General features: G+C 48.5%; 1 protein-coding gene across 1 annotated transcript in view; it reads right to left on the bottom strand.

Annotated features, from left to right (window-relative positions):
- Positions 1-19,748, bottom strand: part of TTLL11 (tubulin tyrosine ligase like 11) — a 233,162-nt gene that overhangs the window by 19,685 nt on the left and 193,729 nt on the right. Inside the window, 1 exon segment of the mRNA XM_077769746.1 lies at positions 11,409-11,515. Coding sequence (XP_077625872.1) covers positions 11,409-11,515 — 107 coding nt within the window.

Consider the following 19,748-nt stretch of genomic DNA (forward strand, 5'->3'; position numbering starts at 1 on the left):
AACAGAAAGATAGCTGGAAAGTACCAAAATACTTGGAGATTAAATAGCACATATCTAAACAATATATGGGTCAAAAAGGAAGTATCAAGAGAAATTTTAAAATATTTTGAACCACATGAAAATGACAATAGAACTTACTGAATCCTGTAGGATGCAGTGAAAGCAGTGTTTAGAGGGAAATTCATAGCATGGACTGCATATATTAGAGAAGATGAGAGACCTAAAATCAATCATCTAAGTTTTTGCCTTAGGAAACTAGAAAAAGAAGAGTAAATTAAACCCAAAGTAAGCAGAAGAGATGGAATAATAAAAATTAGAGCACAAATCAATGAAATTAAGACAGGAAATCAATAGAGAAAATCAATTAAACCAAAATTTAGTTCTGTGAAAAGATCAAGAAAATTGATAAACCTCTAGCCAGGCTAACCAAGAAAAAAAAGAGAGTAGAGTACTAGACTACTAATTAGTAATTAACAATTACTAATATCAGACTTGAAAGAGGGGTTATCACTACTGATTCAATGGACATTAAAAGGATAATAAAGGAATATTACAAGTAACCCTTTGCCTCCAAATCTGGTAACTTAGATCAAGTAGACCAATAGGCCCTGGTGGTTTTACTGGTGAATTCTATTAAATATTTAAGAAAGAAATTATACCCATTCCCTACAATCTTGTCTAAAATACAGAAGCAGAGGGAACATGTCCTAACTCATTTTGTAAGGCCAGCATTACTCTAGTAATGGATAGTGGCATTGTTAGAAAAGAACACTACAGACCAATAGTTCTCATGAGCATGGGTGCAAATAACCTCAAAAAGTTTTGGCAAATGGGTTATACACCATTACCAATGGGATTTATTCTAGGTATGCAAGGTTGGTTCAATGTTCAATGGTCAATTAATATAATCTATCACATCAATAAGCCAAAGAAGAAAAAATATATGATCATGTCAATAGATGCAGGGAAAACATTTGATAAAATCAAATACCCATTCATGATTAAAAAAAAAACTCTAAAAAATTGGTATTCCTTTGATCAAGAATATCTATGTAAAAATACCTACAACAATATCGTACTTAGTGGTGAAAACCTAGATGCTTTCCTCCTAAGATTGGAGATGAGTCAAAGATGTCCCCTCTCGCCACTCTTTTCGACATTGTACTAGGAGTCTTAGTTAATACAGTAAGACAAGAAAAGAAAAGGTATATAAATTCAACACATTCCAAATTAAATTCCAGCAAATTATTTTGTGGCTGTCAACCAAGTCAATCTGAATCTATATGGAAAGACGAGAGGCTAGGATAGCCAACACAATACTGACGGAGAAGAACCAAGTAAGAAGACTGGCACTAGCCAACCCCAAAACTTACTATAAAGCTACAGTAAACAAAACAACATGGCGTTAGCAAAAGAACATACAAATAGATCAGTGAAACAGAATGGAGAGTCCAGAAATAGACTCAGGCAAATGTCACCAACTAATCTTTGACAAAGGAGCAACGGCCATTTGATGGGGAAAAATTAGTCTTTTCAACAAATAGTGCTAGAATAATTGGACATCCACAGACCGCCCCCCCAAAAAAATCTAGGCATAGGTTTTATACCTTTCACAAAATCACAAAAATTAACTCAAAATAAATCACAGACTTAAATGTGAAATGCAAAGCGATAAAACTTCTCAAAGAACATAGGAGAAAATCTAGGGGGCCTCGGATTTGGTTATGCGTTTTTAGGTACAACACCAAAAATAGATCCATGAAAGCAGAAAAATGAGTTGGGCTTTAGTACAATTAAAAACTACTTTGGGGGGGCGCCTGGGTGGCTTAGTCGGTTGAGCGTCCGACTTTCGATTAGGTCATGATCTCGTGGTTCGTGGGCTCGAGCCCCGCGTCGGGCTCTGTGCTGACTGCCAGCTCAGAGCCTGGAGCCTATTTCAGAGTCTGTGTCTCCCTCTCTCTCTGACCCTCCCCTGCTCACGCTCTCTCTCTCTCTCTCTCCTAGAAATAAATAAAAATATTTAAAAAATTAAAAAACTACTTTGGGAAAGACAGTGTCATGAAAATGAAAAGATAAGCCACATGCCGGGAGAAAACCCTTCCAGAAGACATAGTTGATAAAGGACTTGTATCCAAAATATACAAAGAACTCTTCAAACTCAACAATAAGGAAAAAAGCAACCCAATGGCCCAATTAAAATACAGGCAAAGGATCTGAACAGACACTTCACCAAGGATGTACAGATGGCAAATAAGCAAATGGAAAGATACTCAACATCATATGCCTCTAGGGAAATGCAAATGAAAACAATGAGATACCACTATACTCCTCTTACAACGGCTAAATCCAAAACCTGACAACGCTAAACGCTGACAAGACTGTGGTTGCAACCGGGAGTCCCAGTCCTCGCTGGTGGAAATGTGAACCAGCCACTCGGAAAGACAGTTCATCGATTTCTTACAAAGCTAAACACAGCCTTACCATATGATTGAGCAATCGCGTTCCTAGGTATTTGCCCAATTGCGTTAAAAACTTGCATCCACACAAAGCCTGCACATAAATGTCTATAGCAGCTTTGTTCGTAATTGCCAAAATTTGGAAGCAACCAAGATATCCTTCAATAGGTGAATGGATTTACCAGCTGTGGCATATCCATTCAGTGGACTATTCCTCAGGAATACAAAGAACGGAGCTAACAAGTCGCAAAAAAGACATGGGGGATCCTTAAACGCATACTGCTACATGAAAGAAACCAGTCTAAAAAGGCAGACGTGGTACAATTCCAACCATATGACATTCAGGAAAAGGCAAAGCTATGAAGACAGTAAAAAGTTCGTCAGGGGCTCACAGGCCGGAGGATAAATAGGTGGGGCACCGGGACATTTTAGGGCCATGAGAATATTCTGTGTGGTCCCACAGTGTTGGGGATTTGACATTATGCACTTGTCAAAACACATAGAATGTACAACCCAGCATAAACTTGAATGTAAACTATGGACTTTAATAATGTATCAGGATTTATTCACTAACTGTAACGAGTGTACAGTAATGCAAGATATTATAGGGGACAACGTGGGGGATTATGGGAATTCTTGGTACTCTCTGCTCAATTTTTCTGTAAATGTTGCAGATGAGCTGGGCACCACTGGCTGTGGCCCCTCACCCATCTAATCCTCGTTTCCTCAGCTCGAAATAGCAAGGCTGTGGGGGGCTTTCAGGACCATGTTTGTGACAATAAAGTGGGTGTGAACATTTATCCAGCTCCCGGGCAGGAGGAGGAGCAGACCGGGGATGCCTGGGGGAGGAGGTCCCCCGGATGTGTCTGTCATCATGAACGCCTCCCTGAACCAAGCCCGGGGACCAAACACAGCTCTGCCCAACCTTAGGGATGCCTCAGTCACTGAATCAGGCTCTCGAGCCTGGGGACACTTGGGGACTGACACGGTCTTTCCGTCTTCAAGTGGTTGGGACGGTCGTCACTTCCCCAGGCAGCACGAGATAGAGGCTCGGGGCGGGGTTCTTGCTCTGTCCCTAGAATCCCTCTTGACCCCAGCCTTGGTTTCCTCCTCTGAGGAGGGGGTCATGGAATAAGACCGAGCTCACCAGCGTGTGAGCACTCAGTGAACAAGTGGATTGGGAGAGCGCTCTGTGACTGGAGGGGCGTGCACAAACGTCAGGAACCACAACAGTGCTTAAAACAAACAAAAAGGGGCTCTGTTTGAGCTAGGCCTGGACTTCCTCACTAAATCCTTACAACAACCCAAGGGATGTCATCCGCCCCGTCGTAAAGGGGACAGAGGCCCACAGAGCTGCAGTGCCCCCACTTAGGGCTGCCGGGGGGAGGGTGCCGGGGATTGAACTGCAGCCCATGTGACTCCCGCTGTCCCACAGCCTGCAGTGTGCTGCGATGCTCCACACAGGTGCTCCACACAGGTAAGCAGCAGGTGCAGGCAAGGGGGGAGGGGCTGCATAAACTCTCATCCTGCTTTTCCCTTCTTGTGTCTTTCTTTTGGGGGGGGGCGGCATCGGGCCAGCTCTGTGGACAGAGATCCTGTTCCCTTCCCCCCCCCCCCAGGGAGGTGACAACCGAGAGGATGATGAAGAGCAGGTGTCCCTGACACAGGGGCTTCCGGCCGGCCCTCGCAAAGGGGAGAAGTAATTCCAGAAAGCACAGCCTGGGAGGTGGCAGGCCCCCAAATGTCTGTGCGCGGGACAGGGCGAGCTGACATTTCTGTCGTCTCACTTGCTTTTATTAAAACTAATTCTGATGCCGACTATTGTGTAAGCGTGTAGGGCACACATCCAGAGAGGCCCATCTGACTCTGAGATAATTTCAAGGCTGAAGAACATGGCTTGTGCCAGACACGTCGCAAGAGGCGCTGCATGAAACCTGCCTTGTTATCTGCGGGCTCCCGTATTTCAGAGGGAGGGGGCCACCCATGTATATGTATAAGCGAGGCTCCGCTAAACATTCCAAGTAAAAATACTTTTAAATATTTCAGTACATCGTTAACCAAATACACTTCAGTGGGGGCTCATTCCAGCGGATGAAAGTATAGGAGGCAGATGATTTGCATAAGTCGACTGAGGAAATTTGGTGAGAGACAGTCATAAGACTCAGACACCCACAGGCGCCGCTGACTGTCAGGGTCTGGTCCTAGTTCATCCGACACTTGCGCAGGGCACCTACTATGTGCGGTGCACAGCGCAGGGCTTCACGGAGGTGAGTCCAGCTTAAGAGACAGATGTCAGACACTTCATTCCACAGCTTTTAGTTAGCTGTGATCGGTGCTGTTAAGAGCACGGCTGGGTGCTGCTGCGGGAGCTGATGGGGAGGGGGCCCTGTCTAAGGGTCTCCTTGAGGAGATGGCCTGGGCGGTGGTGTGCCGGGGAGGGGTTTCCAGCAGAGGTGAGGGGCCTCGATGGAGCTGCCCTGGCTGAAGCGAGTGAGTAGGGGGCTATGGGAGGGGGAAGCGGGCTGCAGAGGAAGGCCCCAGCCATCACTCACTGGGATGCTCCACCCCAGAACTGGAGTCTTAGGCCAGGCAGCTGCCGGTGGGATCTACACAGAAGGGTGAAGCAGAGGGAGGGCTGGAGGCGGGCGCAGCCAGCCCGGGCAGCGAGCACCCACCCGTGTGAGAGCGGGCAAGTGGAGGGATGGCCAGGGCCACTCTTCACACACCACACGGGCGGGCGTGGAGGGAGACTGGCCAGCTTTCCAGGCCCCGCAGCCCCCAAGCCTGCCGGCGCCGCACTCCCTGCCGAAGGCCTCCCGCCCTCCCCAGGCTCATAGCACCCACCCCGTGCCCGGTCTTCCCAGCCGAACCACCCCACGGTGTGGGCCAGGGCTAAGGGGCAACGGGGCGGGATCTGCGGGCAGCCTGGCACCAGGTTGTCTGCAGTCACATCCTGGACAGAGGCAGGTGAGGGTGGTCTTAGAGGGAAAGGGGAGGGGCCCGGCCCTCTGTTGGGCACCGAGGGAAAATGCGATGCCACCACTTATGTGCCATGCCTCTCATAGGGAAGCCCTTCTTCCTGTCTGCTCCCAGCACCTGTCTGGCCCCCAGCCTGGCATGAGCAGGTGTGGGGAGACATTCCTCAGAGAGGAACCCAGTGGGAGCCGTGCGGTGACGGCAGCGGCAACCCCCTTAAGGAGCAGTTTCCATGGACGGAAGACCCTGCTCTGAGCGCCTTGTGTCACTTCATCCACAGCGATGGTTTTATGAGCTGAGGGCACTGTCATCATCCCCACTTTACAGATGACGAACACGAGGCTCAGAGGAAGTTATGTAACTCGCGGAGGTTACACAGCTACCAATTAGGGAGCCCGGATTTGGATTTGAAGCCAGGTTTGTCTGATCCCAGAGCCTGTGGCTTCGTACATACTGCCAGTCAAACCAAGGCAGCCTCAGGAAGGGGGGCATTCTTCAGGCGGTGGAAGAAATTGTTCTTATTTTAGTCAAAAAGCATGCAGGATGCATCAGACTTGAAACTACGCAGCCTCTCTTAGAGTTCCCTCTGCAGGCCAGGTGTGGGTGTGCTTCAATGGGTGGAGGAGGGGGGCAGAAGAGACTCCTTAATCCGAGTTTTCTTGCTTTGCAGTCATGTTTCTGTTGATTACTGGGAGGGACCCCAGAGGTCGGTTGTGTGTTAGACGGACAAGCCGTCCAGGTGCTGGGCTCAGACGTTGCCTTCGTCAGTGGAACATTTGCCTCGCAGAGATGACGCAGTAAGACTACCTTTTGTTGCCTAATCTTGATGCTGCCCTCGTCTCCAGCACAGAGAAGTGAAATTCCACTCCGGGAAGCGTTGAGAGCGAAGTCTCAGTGATAAGGAGGCGCTCGTGAGTGCAATTTACATGAAGTAACTGCATCTTCACCGACAAATTTCTTTCTTCATTTCATTCTGGGCACCGACCCGGCTGCCAGACCTCAGTTTTGCTGAGAAGACCCTCATTTAGGTTTCTGTTCTGCTAGAAATTCTAGAATTACACACTGAAATCTTTATCTATCTATTTATTTATTTATTTTAATGTCGATTATTACATCAGCTGGCTGGGGAGTGTGAGATTGCTTCAGACTAAATTCCATCAAACTCCTAAATAGTCATTGACATTCTAAGAGAGAGGAAGCAAGGCTGTTTAGGGACTGGTGAGCCTGGGGTGCAGATGAGGGTTCTGTGGGTGGGGAGAGTGGGGGAGTGGGCTGGTGTTGGGAGAGAGCCACATACTAGATATGGGTTATTGTGAAGTCCTAGCTTTTGTTTTGGCTGGTGAGTCTGTGGATGCTTATTATGTTATTAAAAATTACTAACTCAGAAACCTAACTTAATAAAAGCAGGTTATGCATGGACTGGGATAGAAAGTCTCATGAACCAAGGATTATGATTAATCCAATTCTATGCACTTGAGTTAAAAAAAAAAAAATCAAAAACAAGGCTACTTAAAAGGATGGCCTGAGATTTAGATTCTATAATGTGCATTCTTTTTTTAATACTAGTTTTAATTTTTTCTCCTCATCAATCTTTTTATTTTTTTTAATTTTTTATGTTTTATTTATTTTTGAGAGAGAGAGAGAGAGAGCATGATCAGGAGAGGGACAGAGAGGGAGACACAGAATCCAAAGACAGGCTCCAGGCTCTGAGCTAGCAATCAGCACAGAGCCCGATGTGGGACTCGAAGCCACAAACCGTGAGATCATGACCTGAGCCGAAGTCTGATGCTTAACCGACTGAGCCACCCAGGTGCCCCTCCTCATTAATCGTTTTAAACACCATTTTTATTCTTCCATTTCAATACTAGAATCTCCCCACACAGGTTACATAAAAGTTCATTAAGGTCTCAGACATCAGGAATCTGGCTAACCCCTTTAGTAGGTGACAAAGGGCAGAAGGAAGGTCTGGACTGGCTTCTGGAAAGGGGACCTTGCACAAGCAGTTGGACATAGCTGGTGTCGGGCATGGGGTGACGGCTTTATTCAAATGAGCTGGCGTTTTATGCCAGACATTGAGGAGAGGGAGCCCCTGTCAGCGAGATCACCTTTACTATAAGCCGCGGTTCTCACACTCGGAATGCCCTACTTTGTGGCTGCAGGATATTTTTTATTGCTATTTGTGTGCTCATCAAACATTCACTGGGCAAGGAGCAAGTGTTGTTCATGATCTGGGCCCTGTGCTAGCCTCAGGATACAGAGCTCGCAGCGGGTGCCTTTCCTGGGATACACACCATGCTAAGTCTGTGCTCTCTCTCTTACCCCTCACAGCAACCCTCCTTTGTTGCTTAGCCCCAGGGGCTCTGGCCATACCCTATGACAACTGTGTGTCCTTTTTATGTGCATGGCCGGAAACACTGGGAATGATGAAAAGGCAATGGACTCTTGAAAGCAGACTGCTTTTCGTTCAAACCCTAGGGTCCCCACTGACATACTTGACACAGCTGTTACAATTCAAGTTCACCTCTTTAAGCCTCAGACTTCTCATCTGTCAAACGGGAATAACAGCTCACAGGACTGTATGAGAATTAAATGGGATAATTCATAACAAGGATTATTTCTGTCACGTAGTAAATGTTCAGTAAATGGTCTCTCCTATTTTTTTTCCTCGAGAGTGGGATCTGTAAATAATTTCTCTACCTCCATGAGGCCCGACACCTGCTAACATGTTCATTACCTATCTGTTGAATGACTGGATGAATGAGTGCCTGCCCTTAGAGAATGTGAGCCCATGTTCTATCCCTCTTCCTACTTCTTTCTTGTCAGCCCCAAGAGGCTCTAGGACAGGTAAAGCTGCCCCCTCTGACATGGCCAGGACTTAACTGGAACCAAGAGCATGAGAATTCCTTGTCTGTGAGCCATGGAGGGAAGGAAGGAGGACTCTCTGGCCTTTCTGCTGACACTCGTCCCAGGGAAAAACCACCACTCAACCACAGCTGTCTTCTTTTGCTCTGCAGGAGCTTCCCTGAATGTTCCTAAGGATTCCTAAGCTGCTTCTCCTTGAGAATCAGGGGTGTCAGACCAGCCCTCTCAGGAGGCAAGGACCCAGCCCTGGCTTTGCCTGCTGTTGGACAGCAGTGGCTGCTGAGACCGGGGTGCAAGACAGGTCTCTCGTCCCTGGCTTTGACGCCCAGCCCCCACTGTCTCTCCCCACCCCCCCNAAACAGGAGTCTAAGCTCTTGAGGATGAAGCTCAGACCGGCAACCACCTCCCACTCAGTTCTGTCTTCCCATAGGCCCTGTGCTCTAGGAGTCGACCTTTCACCTCCTTGCCTCACAAGCCCCGCCCCCCCCAGCCCAGCCCACAAAGGACCCTGGATTGCGGCCAGCATCCTGGGCCAGGAGGCAGGAGGCTTGACTTCAAATGTGGGCTCTGCTACTCACTGGCTGCGGGATTTTAGACAAGACCTTTGCTCTTGGAAACTCAGGATCCTCATCTGTAAAATGGGATGCTCTCACCCCCCTTGAAGGTATGGCGTGAGACCGGGCAGTGATACCAGCGTAGGAGGGAGTCTGGAAGTCACAGCCCCTGCTAACGATTATTACTGAGGCGTGGCGAGGACAGGCGGGGAGATCCCGGCCCCGGATTCGCTTGTCAGTATGTGCTAAAAATAAGTACTTTTCTCCTCTCTTTAGCTTGGTCAGCAGAACGGAGAGATCCTGGCAGACCCCGGAAAACCCCACCCGAGCCCGAACCGCGGACAGCCCCTGTGGATTCCGCTTACAGAGAGCAATTTAAGAGGCAAACAAAACATGAAGAGCTATTCAGAATTAACAATAGGCCAGATGGTAATGCTAGTTTGAAGCAATAAAACATGATAAATAGCTTCCTGCTGCTACTCCTGATCAATTTCAATATTTAATAATTCCACCGCCATCCCACCCCCTCTTTGCCCCCCCTCCCCACAGGATCCTGCGATGACTCCCTGCATTCAACTCACAGAGCAAACACTCCTTTGCTTTCTGAAGGCGTCAGCAAAAAGAGCGCGGCTCGACTGTCATGTGAGCGCTCTCGGTCCTCGAGATGATAATTAATCTGCCTGTTTCTCCAGACGCCCCATCTCAAGCCTCTCCTGGTTGCCAGGGAAGGTTATGAGGGTTCTCGGTCCACCGAGATGCCTTAGAACCCACCTTGTGGACTCAGAGAGTATTGGGATCCCCTGGGTTTTGCTTGTGAATTCAAGAAAGGAGAGAAGCAGAGAGCTCGGAGGTCATCCTACCCCAGGACCAGCTCGTGGGATCAAGCAGCCCAGAAGGGAAACTGAGGCGGCATAGTGCTGGAGCCATGCCCTCCAGCTGTGCCTCTGAGCCTCAGCATCCTTCTCTCTGCGATGGGGGGGACATACGGTCCAGCCAGGGCTGTGCATACAGAGCCCCCAGCAGAGTGTTTCCCCGTAGGACTCGCCCCACAACTGCCAGCCAGTGGCGTCATTATTAAAACGTAATGGTCATCGTGGTCAGACAGGTGTGGCCCAGGGCTGACCGTGATGGGGAATGCCCCACGCTCAGACCCAGCCCAAGTGGAGCCCGCTAATAAGATTAGCCACTCTACGTGGCCAGCAAGGGCTCCAGACACTTTTATACCCGCTGACACTTCTATACCCGCTGACGCAGGAGACCTCAGGACCCCCTGGCGAGCGGTATTATTGGCACCATTGACGGAAGAGGAAATGGAGATTCAGGAGGTGACATGGCTTTCTGAATTTACACGGGGAGAAAATGGCACAGTCAGTTCTAATCTGGATCTCCCAACCTCTGATTTCTCATCCTCTCCACCGAATCACAGGAGAAAGCTGCTCCCTGATGAGCCCCCTCCGCCCCAGCGTCCCTTTGGCAGGGAGGCAGCCCAGGGGAGGGAAGCCCCGGGCACCAGGTCACCTGAGCCACAGTTTACCGTCTGTGAAATTCAAACGTGGCTACCTAGTGCACGGGTTCACGGGCACATTTAATGAAGGACTATGCATGAGAGCACAGGGTACTTTTGTGATGAGCTGTACAAATGTCAGGTATGGTTAGTATGACTTTTTAGAAAAACACCCTCTGTGAAGAAAAAGATCAGAAACGCATTCACCCAAAAGTGGATCCTTCTAATGGAATCCTTCACAGCACGCCGCCCCTCGGCCCCCCGCACTGTTCTAGAGGATCAAGAGCAAACTCTTTTGTGTGGCATTCAAGGCCTCAATAGCTCTTGCAGCCCCGTTTGCCCTTTCTCCCTTCCCTTCCTGCTCCAGCCCTTGTAAGCTTCTTAGGGTTATCTGAGCCTCCCACAAGTGTCCGTGCCTTGGGCAAGCCACACCTGCCAGGCATTCTACGCCACCCCATTCACTGGCTTACCCCACTCACCTTTCTCCAAGAAGTCTTCCTTGGGCCTTCCTCAACAGGAGCACCTCCACTGGGCTCTTGATAGTCTCTCAGCACCGCCCCCCCACCCCCTTGCCCTGGCTCGTAGCACACCACACTACTGCTGGGCTCTCATCCGCCCCCCCATGCTCTACACTGAGCTCCTTCACTGTTGACAGCCAAGTGCTGTTCTCTCCCGTTTATCCAGGGCCTGGCCCACCCACGCTAGTACACGTGTGCCGAGGAATGAATGCATCAACGACTAAGTGAGCGTTTCCAGTACAAATGGAGTCAAAGCCTTAAGCAAAGACAAGGGAAATTGGTGGAATTAGAAAATTCCATTAGAATTTTCCATTAGAAAATGGTGGAATTAGAACTCGGGTGGGCCCTGCCTTGGCAGCAGAATTCCAGGTAATGCTCCCAGACTCAAATTCAGCTCCCTCCCTCCAGGGATGTCAAGAGCTGACAGGACAACCTTCCTCTTTCCCCAACCCTGACCCTTAAACAAGAAGGAACCAAAAGGGTGCCGCCCACCCATCTGGAATCCCACCGGACACGGCGGAGGCCGGTCATCAGGTACCTGAGTCCCGCTGGTCCACGGTCATGGAGTTCCACCTCCTGGTGATGTCAATGTAGAGGATGTCCACGGCCGCCATGGACAAGCTGCTGCTGCTGAGTTTGCAGTTCCTGCCAAAGACATGAAGGGACACATTACTGCCAGACGGGGCGCGGCCTCTTCCGGTCTGCCTCCGTGCCTTGGCCCTTGCCTGGAAGGCCCTCCCTTCCCACAGCTGGAGCTAGTGAAGGGCACGTGGTGGGGCAGGGGGAGAGAAGGCTGAAAATGTAAGCCGAAGTTAGATCACGCGGGTTCCTGTAATTTGCTTAATTCTAAAGGGCTGGAAAGAGCAAGGACTTTAGGATGGCGAGTCTTTTTTTAGAGAGTGAGTGAGTGCGTGCGTGCACAGGCAGAGGAGAGGAGGCAGTGGGAGAGAGAAAATCTCAGGCAGGCTCCGCGCTCAGTGCGGAGGCTGACAGAGGCCCGATCCCACGGCCTGGGATCATGACCTGAGCCGAAATTAAGAGTCAGACGCTCAACCCACTGAGCCACCCTGGCACCCGGAGATGGCAAGTCTGGGGTGGAATGGCTCTGCCACCTAGAAGCTAAGGGTCCTGGTTAAGCTGTCTCCCCTCCCTGAACCTCACGCTCCTCCCCTGTAAAACAGACCGTCTCTTCTGCAGCCACTGGGTATCAGCCTGCGTCACACATGCCGGTGGCAGGTCTCTGCCTGCTCCGAGGGGGAAGTGGGAATTCTACGTTTCAAAAATGCTACTCTGCATGTCTTCACCTTCGCGTCCATTAGTCTATGGGGAAGAGAAAGGAATGCTGGACCTGGGCGCTGTGCTCTCCTACCAGTGTCCAGGCGTCTGACAGTGGCACACTTGGATGACCCAACGAACACAGCCTGTCACCTGGACAGATGGAAGGTGTCGCTGCTGCAGAAGTGATGTCCCACTGGAATGTTTCCCAGATGGCCTCTGGGTCCAAGTCTACAGACAGGGGCTTGAGGTTCCTTCACCCCCTCTGAAGCTGTCGCCTGATTTCTCATGGGTCTTGAACGGCGAGCCTGAGACTCCCAGCGTGGATGAGTGCCGCTGGCCCACACCCCTCCATGCTCAGTCCTGACTTTGGGGAGCCACCTGGACACAGCAGGAGTGGGGGGGCTGGCCTCAGACTTTCAGAGGCCCCCCCAGTTTATTTCCTCTAGTGCAGAGAGGCCAAGGTAACCAGCCCCATATCTGCTCCCTGTCTAAGCCACAAAGTCGTGTTTGCAACCCTCTGTCTCCCCTCTAAGTTTTGATTTTTGATGATTTTTTGGTCTGGAGATGTGGGGAGGCAGTCTGGCACACTGAAAAGAACGTGATTTGGGCATCAGACAGACCAGGATAGAAATCCTGGCTCTGCCGCCTTTTCTAGCTGTGTGACTGTGAGCATTTACTTAAACCTTCAGTGCCTTTATTTGCTGATACCTCAAATGAAGAGAATAATATCCACCCACATGGCGGTGGCGAAGATGGCTGAGGCGGTGCATGCCAAGGGCCCGGCATGGTGCCCGGCGCCCGGTTGGCCCGCAGTTGTTGATTCTCTTCCCAAGCGCTCCACCCTCTTTCGTTTCCTCTTCCAGAGCTAGAACGTGGGATCTTCAGAGGCCGCTTGGGGCCGGCCTTTCCGCAAGTAGCCCTGTCCATTCTGGAGAAACGGAGCTCTCCCGTCAGAGCGTCCAGATATCGGGGCCACGGCTCTCCATCCAGACTAAAGGTAGCCCTTGTCCAGATGCACCCCCTTTCTGAACAGGGTCGTGCTGGGAAGCGAGTCCCACCGCAAGCTGGATTTGCCCTCGCAATCCTGGAGCCACACCTCTGGGCCAGCTGTCCGTTTGGCTGAACTACGCTCAATGCTGCTTTCAGCTCTCCAAATACGTCCTCATCCGTTGCCAGAGCTAATGATAAAGTGGTTCTTTGATTTCCCATTTGTCATCAGCCCTCGTGTGAATAGTTCCCTTAGAAGCCCGACAGGAGAGGCGTTGATTGGCAAGCAGGATCTGGGCACCCCCGAGGCCCCTCTCCAAACCCACACACACCCCGACGACGGCGGCTATGAGCGTGCCCGGCATGGTGCCCAGCCGGGGCTGGTGTTCCTTATATGCCAGCACACTGGCTCGCTCGCTCCCTCCCTCCTCCTTCCTTTCTTCCCTGCCAGTATTTCTCGGGCCATCAATTCACATCCTGCTTCCTCCTGGGCTCCTGCTCCGTATTTCAATCACAAGTCACCGGTGGCGGACTTCAAACACATCAGCGCACGGCTGTTGAGCCCCGGTAACAACATGTCAATGGGCGAAGGGCTTTTCACGTCGCCTGTCACCAAGATGGCTGTCTCTATTGGGCTCCACTGGAAACGAAGCTCCGGTCCCTCCCAAGGTGCTCCAACAGCCTGCACTGCTCATTTTCCAAGCTTCGTTAGGAAGGGCCGCCACTTTTCTCTAATTATCAGATCAGTGTCCTCTGGACTCCCTGCTCCCCCACAGGACAAGAGCTCTGCCTGGCTTGCTCTTCGGGTTAATGGAGTATAAAAAGGGAAACCAAACTGACCACTGGTATATAGTTATTTTTTTCTGACAGGTAGAAAATAGAAGTGTCAAACCTTTAGCAGGAGCCGTAATTTACCAAAGAAAATTCTCTGTTTATCCCTTTTCCGAGGTAACTCATCCTCCCTAGTGATGCCTGCAAATACAGTTGACTGTAACATCTGGCATGGGGACAGGGGAAGGAAGGACCCATGCTGGCAGCAGGAGACAGGAGATGCTGTAAAAGAATTTTGATTCTTTTATTTCTTGGGCCCCCATTTAGTATGCCAGGCCCTTTCCTGTCCATCTTTTTATTTTTTTAATGTTTATTTAATTTTTGAGAGAGAGAGACAGAGCATGAGCAGAGGAGGGGCAGAAAGAGAGGGAGACACAGAATCTGAAGCAGGCTCCAGGCTCCGAGCTGTCAGCACAGAGCTCGAGGTGGGGCTCGAACTCAGGAACCATGAGATCAAGAGCTGAGTGGAAGTCAGATGCCCAACCCACTGAGACCCCAGGCGCCCCCTTGTCCATCTTTATAACCACTCTACAAAGGAAGTATTCTTAGTCCCATTCCAGCGACAGAGAAGCTGAGACTCAAGGGACATGACTTACCCAAGACCACACAGCTGGGATTCACATGCATTCCTCCCGTGGATGATAGAGGGGTGGGGTTAGGAGCTCTGGGGAGAAGTAGGGAGATGGCCCAGCCCAGGTCTCCAGGAAGAGCCCAGGATTTAAGACATAGCCTCAGGCAGGGCCCAGTAAGGCCAGAGCCTCTGGAGAGGCCCTGCTGGGAAGCTTTGGGGTGTAAGGCTGGGGGAAGACACTCAGGGTCACTGGGAGACAGATTCTCCTAGGTGTATCCCCATGGCCACCACACATTCTCAATTGACCCAAACAGAGAAAGCCTCCTTGTTGGGAGGGGCAAGACTTTAGAATGACTTTTTCATCTATCCATCTACTCAGTACAGAATTGATTTGTGTGTAGGTGGGATTCTGAGCCCCGAGAGTGTCGCAGAGCTGAATCCGTCCTGGATACCACTCTCGGAGGGTGGAAGTGATCTCAGAGCCCCGGGTAAAAATGTGAAGCCTTGGTAGCTCTTAATCATTTGAACCATTCCCTCTTATGCCCTGGGATGCAGTTCCTCAAATAACTAAGGAGTGGAAGAATAAATTCTTTAGTGGAAGAGAAGTCCAAGAAATATGGTAACATGAGAAGCCAGAACAATTCCTAAGAAAGGACAGACTGGAAATGTGTATGGAAAAAAAGAGTTTTGAGTCAAATGCACAGGAGTTTGAATCTTGACTTTTCAGTGTGACCTTGAATGAGTCATTGAAGCTCTCTGCATCAGAATTTCCTTACCTGTGCAGCAAAGAAAAGGCTACTCACCGTACAAAGCCATTTTAAGGACCAGCTCGGTACCCAGCACGTGCAGGGAAGTAACAAATGATGGCTCCCAGGCTTCCTCCACAATGTGGAGCCACTTTGAAGAAATGTTTTTGTTGTGTTTGTTTTTGTTTTTCTCCTAGAATCACAGGAATTTGGGCACATATGATGGGAGATAATCACAAATCATTCAAGTTCCTTAGGAGCCCAAGTATAGGAAGATCTGAAATTATCATCCCCATTTCCTCTCAACAACTACTGACACCTCATGGGAAATTTAGAAACCAACTTTTTCCACTCTATGATATTCTATTTATAGAATTTCTTTTGCATTTATCCTTCTCTGTGAAATAAAAGAAGCTTATTTTTTTCCTGGAGAGTTTTCTATAAGGTGAAAGCTAACAAATGATCAATATTTGTTAATTAAAAAAAAAAACCCAACACTAGATATCTAGAAGGGAAAATGATAACTCTGGTTTATAACATATATATTTTTAAAGGCTATTGATATCCCAGGCATAGCATCTCACAGTATTGCTGGAAAAAGATCATCACAAAACAGGGGGATTTTTCAAAGTCACGGAGGAGTTAATGACAGAAGGGGAGACAAGGCCCCCTTACGCTTCTATTCCAGAACATTCTAACACACCATGTTGCTTCTCAGAGCATAAAACCCCCCACAGCTACCCATTATGAAACATATTAATATCTCCCCATGAGAAAAGGGAATGGAAGGGGGAAAAAAAGAAAAAAGAGAAAAACCATTCTCTAATTTAAAAGGAGACCAGGATCAGAAACCACAAAGGGGCTGAGCCGGCCTCTCCAAGTGAAATGGCCTCGAAAGAAGCAGGAAGGAAACGCTCAAGGTACGGAGAAGCTGCCTCCATTTCCCAGAAATGAACCTGGTTTTGGCAAACTGTTTAATGTTCAGGCTGTGGAAATGGAAAACGCCAGCACGTGCAAACGGATTTCAAATTCTGATGTAGGATACATTTGGAAAACGAGTTCTTAGTGAGTTACATAGAATGGCCCCCAGATTAGTAATCCAATGGAAGGAAAACAGCAAAAATACATTTCCCTCAAAGAAAGCTGTCAAGTTGAAGAATCATAATTTCTATTTCTCAGAGAAAGAGAAGTCTCCACGCCCCAGGAATTATTATGACATAAAAAAAGAGAGAGAGAGAGAAAAGAGGCACTTAATTCATGGTAATATGTGCTACTATTATGTGCCTCCTGAGGAAACGACATGAGAAGCTGGTTCGATGAGTTAAGTCTAGACAAGGGAACGACAGTTCATTATTTCTCATTTCTTGGTAGAAAAGAAAAATAGAATGTGGCCAGACTGGCATTAGCATAATTCACTCCTAAAACTGCTGATCTATGCAGCACATTATGAGAGATGGTCACTGAAAATAAATTTGGTCGGATGTTTATTTTGTTCCCTCCAGTTCTCTTTAAGGAACTTGGAGAGAAAGAGTGGGTCGTCCAGGTGAAAGCCAAGTTCAGCTTCTGTCATTTGTGTGGGAGATCTGAGAGGAGTATATATTTAGCCAGCAAACACGTCTCCTGCACAGTGCTCCGGAGAAGGGCACTTGGCTCGATTTAACATATGGCATAAATATTATTAATTCATAATGAAGCAAAATTTAAACCGAAGTGGAAAGGAGACACACACACAGAGAGAGAGAGAGAGAGAGAGAGAGAGAGAGAGAGGTTGTTAGCAAGAGAAAACGCTTGCTGTTAAATTTAGCTGGCAAGACTGAACATACTTAGATAAATCTAAGTGCAGAGAGTATCATCTTTTACGATTAAGTTGCCGTTGGGATCTCTTGGTATATTTCAAAAGGAAAAATCTATTAGCAATTGTGCAACATTTTCTCCACTTCTTCCTGCATCCTTAATTACGCAGGACACTGGCTGGGTGGGTGCGGAGGGAAGGGAGAGGGGCTCACTGCCGGAATGGGCTCCCCCATCTGAAGAATGTTCTTCCCTGCTCAGGGCACCAAGGCTCCCAAGGACAGTGCTGGTGACAGACGGTGACCTGAGGGCCTCCAACCTCACAAAAGTCAGTTTTACTTGTAAATGCTCTTAATTGTTCAGGAAAAAAAAGCATGGGAATATCATGAAGCCTATCACACAGAGACAGATTTGTAGTGGTAGTTTTGCCGTTGCTCAGTTCTAGTCTGAGAGTGTTTCAGGAGGCCTCCTTTGCGAGACCCATTCTCAGTTCTGTTTTCTTCTCAAGCTCGTGTAGGAGCCTAGCAGCCCTCTGAGTGTGTTCCTCGGCCCTCACGCCGGAGCTCACACGCTGGTGGGCCCTGAACCCACACAGTGCTTCAGAATTATGTTCTGAATCGCCAACGTAGATACACGCATATAGAGATTTTATATAAAAATTGGCATTTCTAGGGGTGCGTGGGTGGCTCAGTCAGTTAAGTGTCCAACTCTTGATTTCAGCTCAGGTCATGATCTCGAGGTTCGTGAGATCAAGCCCCAGGTCTGGCTCTGCGCTGATAGTGGGGAACCTGCTTGGGATTGTCTCTCTGTCCCTCCCTCTGCCCCTGCCCTGCTCTCTCTGAATAAATAAATTGATAAATAAAAACTTTTTAAAAAATCGGCGTTTCTAGCTTCTCTTGGAAAATCAAAAGCTCTGGTGATACTAGCCCACCAGCAACCTTTCCTTTTAGCCAGAGAAGTCCCCTCAGCATCCTTCCAGATCCCACCCACTGGCTTATGCATCCTGCCTGCCCTTGGAGGCAACCAAGATTGTGATTCTTACGGTAAGTTATTTTTTTCAAATCTCTCCCTCCTCCCCCTTCTCCTATGTTTCAGTAGAAATTTACTAAGAACTAGAAGGAGGCATCTGACAGAGGCCTTCTGCTTTTCCTTCGTTCTTCCTTCTTCCCACCTGGAACTCCACCGTGATGGCTGGATTTTGAGCAGCCATCTTGTGACCCTAAGGCAACCCTGAAGCTTGAAAAGCACATGCTTAGGATGGATGAACAGAAAGACAAGAAGGAAGTGGGGTGTGATCACATGGCCGAGTCATGAACCAGACTAGAACCCCCACTGCCCAGCTTCCTATTATATGAGAGAAAATTAATCTTATTATTTTAAACCATTTATAGATGCGTATCTATTACTAGGAGTCAAATGCAATTCCTAAGTGAGTCGGAAGGTATTAGGTAGTGTCTTCAGGGAAGTAACAGCATGTGTCTGCTGACTTTCTTGAGAATTCCCATTGTCAAATGGAAATCATAGTCACAAGACTCCCACCTAACAAAGAGCTCCAGTAAACTAGGCTCTGGGTCAGGTGCTTGAGGATGTAATACATCCCAACCTCATAATAACCCTGAAAAACAGGAGAGATTATTCCCATTTTACAGATGAGGGAATGGAGACTTGGAGAAGGCGAATGATTTGCCCAAAGCCACACAGCTATTAAGCAATGTGATAGGCTCTGAAGCCAGACCCAAAGCCTGGGCTTTTCCCACTGGACATCTTTCCCCTCCCCGCCGCCCCAAAGCTCACACAAAGCCCTTCTCGTGATCGCCGTGCAAGTATGAACCTAGGTTTCCTGAAATGACAATTATTCCTGCTGATTCTACTGTTTACCATCCCATCAAGAATAGCAGAGAGCTAGAGTTAGAATTCATAAAATTCAGTTGGAGAAAAGCGCATGACAAAATGTTTCCATTTCGAGACTTCTAATTATTTGCTTTAGTGAACAAAATGGTGAAGAGTGTGACTTTGAAGTGGAAGGTAGAAATATTAAAGTCGAGGACGAGAAAAACAACAGCAGCTTCGAATGCCAGCAGATGGTTTCCTCGAGGTGTGTGACACACCATCCTGGCGCCTCCATCCCCATCTTAGAGGATCACTGAGACTCAGAGAGGGTCAGTAACTGGCCCGAGGGCCACCCAGCTAGTCAGTATTGCCTCAGGCAGTTACTCCTGTGCCGCCCTAAAGTGCCCCGGAGAGCAGAGGCAAGTTAAGGAAGAATCGGGTGCCGTGGTTTATTTTGTAGACTGCGGCAAAAACGCAATTGCTTTATCTCATGGTTTATGTGAACAATTCATGCAAATTTTGTATTATACTCGATAATATAGCCATGTTATTTTTATATCAGGACAAATACATTAAATTATTTATCAACTGAATTATTTAACTTTTCTCTCCTGAAATGGACACTTTGGAGAGATGAGCCTTTTTTCTTTGCGGTGGCTTCGTAAACGTTCAGCACCCAGCCACGTGTCACAGGGAGTCCATCACCCTGGTTTAAGAAACACAAGGTCTTTCTGAATCCAAGGGGCAATTATTTATATGTGGTCTAAGGACCTAGTTCAAGGTAGCACAAAACTGTTTTAACCACAAGCATAAGGTGGTGAACGCCGTCACATCTGTAACAGCC

The sequence above is a fragment of the Crocuta crocuta genome, unplaced genomic scaffold, assembly GCF_008692635.1.
Source record: "Crocuta crocuta isolate KB4526 unplaced genomic scaffold, BGI_CrCroc_1.0 scaffold95, whole genome shotgun sequence".
NCBI classification, from domain to species: Eukaryota; Metazoa; Chordata; class Mammalia; order Carnivora; family Hyaenidae; genus Crocuta; species Crocuta crocuta.